This window comes from Vitis riparia, chromosome 5 (genome assembly GCF_004353265.1).
Source record: "Vitis riparia cultivar Riparia Gloire de Montpellier isolate 1030 chromosome 5, EGFV_Vit.rip_1.0, whole genome shotgun sequence".
Lineage (NCBI taxonomy): Eukaryota > Viridiplantae > Streptophyta > Magnoliopsida > Vitales > Vitaceae > Vitis > Vitis riparia.
The window spans coordinates 6,664,093-6,670,628 of NC_048435.1; the positions used below are offsets into that span (position 1 = coordinate 6,664,093).

The following is a 6,536-nucleotide window of genomic DNA, read 5'->3' on the forward strand; positions in this document are numbered from 1 at the left end:
TAGGCAAGTGACTATAACTAATGGAATCATAAGTGGCTTGGACCATCTGATCAGTATGTGTGTGAATGGAGAGATGAGATCATAGATGGATGAGCGAGATACCAATAGCAAGCGCGTTAAGAAAACGGGGATGAAAGCTACATGAGCACAGATTACAAAACAAATAAGAGAAAGAGAGGGTAAAAAATATTGATACGGATAGGTCCATCGCAGAGCCGGCTAAAAGAATAGGGCTCTATGCAAACGCCAAAAACATGTCTTTCTCCAATACAAATTCATTGGAGCCACACTGGCAATGCCGATGTCTTCTAATTGTCCCTTTCGAACGTCCCCACTCCTCCCTTCTATAAAACGGACTCAACTCTCTCTTTCTCTCTCCCTCTCTCTCTTAAATTTCCCATCACCGTCGTGTTTTCAACCGAGAGTGATTCTTTGCCCTAGTAATTCCAATATTCCCTCTGCAACTGAGGGGCTCTTTTTCCCGGCAATTAGAAGTGCTAATTGCAGAACAAGCCCTCCCGGTATGGAATTTTGGAAAAATGGAGGCTCAGAAACTTCAAGCGAAGAAAATGATAGGCCAGAGAAAGTCAAAGGTGAAAGGGGAGGTCGGCGCTCCTACGAATGCACATACTGCAAGCGAGGGTTCACGAACGCGCAGGCCCTGGGAGGGCACATGAACATACATAGGAAAGATCGAGCCAAGACCAAGCAGGTCACTGGTTCTTCAGGTTCAAGCAAACCCAATGAGGAGTACATGGCTTACAAAGATTTTGCACCATTCTCAAGCCAACCGGCACGGTATTATGAATCTTGTGAGGCACAGAGGAATTACCCCACGTATTTTCCGCCATCGGACTCTAGCTCTAGATATCCACATGCTTACCATGAAAACAACTGGTCTGCCCCAAATTCAGAAGGTTTTAGTTTCAATGAACAGCGTTTGGGTGCAAATTTGAGCTTGCAAATCGGCCCCACATACCGAGGGGACAGCGGAATTGAAAGGCAATATGGGAAAGACGATGAAGTGGATTTGGAGCTTCGGCTTGGTCACTATCCATGATACACCGTACCCCTATACCAATAGGCGTGGAGACCACTGAAGAGAAGATATTGTACAGAGAGGGTATTCTTTCATTTGCACACTAGTTTTGCCATAAGTGCATCTGAATTCATGAAGGTAGTTATATCCTTTTTTTCTTCCCGTAGTAATATTTAGGAAATATGCTGCTTTGAAAGCGTGCAAGGAGAAGAGAAGTGACTTTTCATTCAGGTTGCAGCAAAGAATGAAAGGTGAACCAGCATATTCCGCATCAGTTCCGTTTTACACCTTGCTGAGGTAGTTGTATGGATGCATCAAGTATTAGGATCACATAAGGCTTTGTATGCCAAATTCTTATAATTTTCCATGGTATCAGTTTCTGTTTGAGCTTAGGCTGTGTTTGTCATTATAAAGAATGTATCTAGTTTCAGACTTAGAAATCTCTAAATATTGCCCTAGGGCAAACATGGTCAACATTACCTTGTTCAACTGTTTTCCCCTTTTCTTTTCTTTGTTTCCTTCTCTTTGATTAGCATTACATTGCTGGATGAAACTGAAATCCTCTTATATGATCAGAAAATAAGCTTTACTAGCTAGCCAAATTTATTCCAGTGCTTTCCAATTGAATTCTGGCTACACATCTAAAACATATGGCATTTGTTATAAACCTTGTCTTCTAAGCATGGTACTAGAAAGCTTCACACACATCAAACCATACTGCATTTGTTATATTTCTTGTAAGATTTAAACTGAAGGCTCATTTTAACAACAATGAAAGCACTGGTAGCATATCTTTTCTTCTTCTAAGATTTTCCAATACTTGAGCAGTAGCCACACTGCAGATTGAATTCTTGATCATCAGTTTATGCTACACTAGAGAGTTTGCTATTTTGTGAAGTCACAGGACTAAAGAAATCTATTTTGCTAAATTTATCTATTTCATTCTATCTAGATGCCTCTTTAACAATATAGCTTCATATATACCGCTGGGTTGTTCTTCAATTTTAGCACCAGCTTTGTTTTATGCTTCTAATCAAATTAAACTCATTGTACCTTTCTCTCTTCTTCCTTCCTCTTTCTCTCTCATCTCTGAAATGCTAGTCAATGGAAGTTTTTTGGATCTTCTCACAGATTATCAGTGTGAATGTGGAATGAACATTATGAATCCTTGACCTAAATCATGCAATGTCCTATTTGTTACTTTTGAAAAAGAGCTTTAAAGTCATATTTAAGCAGAAGCAACTGAAATGGGGGATCATTTAGTGTAGATGTGAATTAAAACAATCCAATTGAGCAATCAGATAACAACATCGTGTTGCTTCTTTCGATTACAATTATGTACTTTGAAAATGTAGGGTTCCTGCATGCACATTGTTTGCAATATGGTATCAATTTTCTGGATTATGCTCTATCTTAGAAATCAGGATTACCAAAGTGGAGAACTTGCTTATCCCATGTAATAAGTCATAATTTGCATGTGAGTAAAAGAGTTAAAAAGATCTCATATACCTAACAAAAACAAAAGAAAAAAAGCTAATTGGCTAGTAAGAACCGATCGAATCCAACCAAATCAAATTTTTAGAACATTCCTAAACTCAAAGTTAACTTTCCAACATAGTCTTTGAAATGACTTTCCTAAGTAGTGATGTTAGAATTTGTAGCTGCTTAAAAGATGACCAAGACACCTTAAATTACTTTACCATGCTAAAAGCATTGCAAGTAACGCTTTGGACTGTTAACTTTCTTGTTTCACTAGGTTTTCTAAACTATGATTTGAAGTTTGAACCATGATTGTCTAAAAATTATATTAGTAGAGATTTTCAAAGACTTCCTGTTTTCCTTTTGTGATTGCCAATCTCCTAATTTAATTTAAGGCCACCATTTGTTAGCATGAGTAGTTGCAGGGAATTGAAGCAAAATAAGTGTTATGCATACATTTTTGCATCCAAAGTAAATATATGATAATGAAATAGTGAAATTCTCAGCGAACAATTTGGAATGAGATGCAAGAAATTAAGCCGGTCCTAATCATCTTGCACCTTCCTGACCCCATTCATGATGCAACATGTCGATCTATTCAAACACAGGAAACCATCACATCACTCTTCATTTCCCAGCTAAGCAACCGTGAAAGTTCTGTCGCCTAAAATAAAAAGGATCAAATCTCCTTTACCTTTCCTTCATCCTTGTTAGCACCCAGAAAGTTCATTAGAGCTTGTGTCAGAAACTTTAAAAACGAGTACTGATAATTTCCATGCTAAAAGGCTATGGAGCTATGGGCAATCCTCTATAGGAAATTTTTTTCCTAGTTTTAATTGTATTATCAATTTAAATTAACCAGCTATTTTTGTAGTACGGTTCAGTTTCTGTGAGTTTTGATTAGTTCAGTGATAAAATAATATGCGAATAGGAAATGCTGTTATTGTATGTATATGCAAAAAAAAACAAGAAAAATCTATTGACAAGGAGTTCACGGCTAAGCCTCCTTAGTAATACAGAAATTTTGAAGTCCCAAATAAGAGAGCATTAATTTGCTGAATGATGATTGTAACATATTGATGTTAGAAGTAATGCTCACCAAGGAGGCCATCTGTAGCCCTATTTCAGGAAGTGATTCGGGCAAGGAAGGGGAAATAGAAGGAACCCATTTTCCTTTTCTGTGAGGAACTCATAAAAGACCACTGCTTGGTGCCTTTTACTAATTTTCTTAAGCTCATGTGCTTTAGTAGTGGGAACATTATCTTGGGTCCATCTCGGTGTGTTCACATTTTCCTCTACTCATTTTTTATATATGAAGGAAAAGAAATTTTGAAATTTGACAGTAACATATATGTCCTATATAGTTAGGATGTGATTCCATTTAGAAAATTTATAACCATGAAGAGTTTGATTCAAAATTTTCGGCTTTGAATGATCTTAAGAAGAATTAAAGTTGCTCCAGAAATGATTGCAAGGGCCAACTATGCCTCATTTAGGAAAAAAATGAAGTTGAAACATTGAGCACCTGATTCTCATGCTTAACCGTGCGGGGCATAGCTGTCTACTATGTTCCCCCTTTAATTCTTGGCCCCTTTAATTAGGTCAATCTTTCAATAACAATTTTCATCCTCCGTTCATTAAACATGCATGGAAAACTAGATTTCAAGTTTGAAGTTTGAACATCACATCAACCCCCAGATGTATGTTTGCTACTCGGCAAGTGGAAGCTGCATGCTTTGAAGTTGGCCGTATCATCATGCATGCGACCAAATTCCAAATGATGATGACTCTTCTCTTAACAATTCAAAGCCCCAGCTGCTTTAGGAACAGTTCAGGACATGAAGATAGTATGATAGTCAAGCCTAAAGTTCACATTGGATTCACTAAAGGAACATGAACCGAGCTAGATATATTGCCCTTCCCAAAATCAACCACAAAGATTCAAAGTCGTCTATGAAAGCGATCGATATCGTGGATTTTTATTCTGCTTGAGAGATCCGTCCATTGCAGCTGCTCTGAATGGTTCCAATGATTCAACCCTTTTCTTCAGGTACATTAGCAATGGGTCAAAGGTTGCACTTGTGTTCCTGATTGTACTCCAGATTAATTGTAGTTGGTCTCACTATGGAGGACACGCGCATCCACAATTTAATTAAAGGTCTTTCTGACAAAACAATATTCCTTCCTATATATAGAGCAGTTTTAGGAGTGCAGACAAGTAGGATGCCATAGAAGGAGACTGCTCTTAGATTTGATATTTACAAACTGCTGATCAAATAGTTTTGAGTATCAAGTCAAGCATGCATCAGAGTTTTGGACCACCCTTTTGCATGGCCTTCCATTGGTTTTCCTCACCTCATATGTTACCTCCCCCAGTCATATTTTTCAAATCTTCAAAACAAATAAATCTTAATTAACAGTATTAATGAGTGCCTATAATACTTTTTTACACTAATCACCTGGATTTGGATTGTCAGTTGGGTCTACCATCATTTCTATTTGACATGGAGTCCCGTTAGACTCTGATCGCTCTTTCTACTGATTGGTGGTTAAGATCAGACCTGGTCAGTTGCTTTAATTAATTTCCTAAGCAAGTGGGCATATCTCAAATACTTCAAAGAAGGCATAAAGTGAAATCTTGAATAATTCTCGTCGTCTGGGGCAAAAATCTATGACCACCGTCCTGCATAGTATTGCTATTATTGCTGCCAAATGGCTAAAGGACTAGTGCTTTGGAAAATTCTGGTCAACTGGTTTCTTTGAACGTCTAAATGGTCCAATCACATCTTGAAGTAATTGAAAAATGGAGATGAAGACAGTTCACGAGAGAGGGGTGCCTCTAGCATATCATGATCAGCCATTTAGCTTTTCTCCATAAAATATTGGAACAAATTAAGAGTCACATATCCAATTATTCCATTGCCTAACAAAAGATTATAAAATTTTTATATAAAAGTATGATCTAATTACGCGTGTTAACTAACCAAATTGGGTTGCTGATATTAGAAATTGTTTGTCAACACTATTATCAACCTTAATTAATTCCATGGTTTGTTCTTGAAAAATTTAAAAGTAAATAGCAAAGAAAATAAAAATAAAAGTTAAGAAAATAATAAAAGATAAATAAGAGGAAAAATTTTGTAATGATCCATCCCTTCTCCTAATAAAAATTGTTTCCTAAGACCAGAATAATAAGATGAAAGAACTTTCAATAACTTACTTCTTCTTATGTAAATTCCAATTTAAATCAAAGAGACTTTCACGACTTAAAAAGGCATAAGGTAATAAACCCTCACGATTTTAAAATTTATAAGATAATTATGATATCTCATATGGAGGTTATGGATCAAACTTTAATACCATTTGTAATAATTCATTTTGAGCCCAATGAACCCTCACCTTACCGATATACTTCCTTCCATATAAATAATATTCGCTCTATGTCAAATATACTCTCATGACTTTAAATGGGTTTGTTATATCGAGGAAAGCCTTATACATATATAGCATAAAAAATTTCTTTGTCTTCATTATTCATAAGATTGCTAAATCAAATAAACAAATATACTTTACAACATCAAATAAATAAAAGCTCACATCTTCCATATGAATAACTTCAAAATGATCAAGTCTCCAAAGTTTTAAAAAATATTTATATAATTAATAGAAGTTCATATATATATATATATATATATAATTAGGAATTTTTGTCCCTTACAATGTGAGGGTTCATGAAAATGGTTTTTGAAAAAATTAAAGGAAAGTACAAGATAGAAACAAAAAGTAAAATAAAGAAAAAAATATGTATAAAAAAAGTTTTAAAAATAATAAATTATTGATTAAATAATTTAAAATTATATAAATTTATAATTGAATTTAACTATATCTATTTATATGATAAATCAAACCTAAAAAAATTAGTTTTTAATATTTTGCAAGAAACCCAACGAAAAAAAAAAAGTCTTTACTCTATTAAGATATTCCAAGAAGAAAAGAAGAGTCATTATATTCAATGGTT

The 6,536-nt window shown here is 35.3% G+C and overlaps 1 protein-coding gene across 1 annotated transcript; it reads left to right on the top strand.

Moving 5' to 3' along the window:
- Window positions 1–421: 421 nt before the first annotated feature.
- On the top strand, window positions 422–1,482 carry LOC117915460 (transcriptional regulator TAC1-like). Its single transcript, XM_034831057.1, has one exon. The coding sequence runs from the start codon at window positions 524–526 to the stop codon at window positions 1,058–1,060; it is 537 nt and encodes a 178-aa protein (XP_034686948.1). The 5' UTR covers window positions 422–523; the 3' UTR covers window positions 1,061–1,482.
- The last annotated feature ends 5,054 nt before the right edge of the window (window positions 1,483–6,536 follow it).

Excerpts from the sequence above, each read along its gene's own strand:
- LOC117915460 (XM_034831057.1), top strand. The coding sequence starts at position 524 with ATGGAATTTTGGAAAAATGGAGGCTCAGAAACTTCAAGCGAAGAAAAT.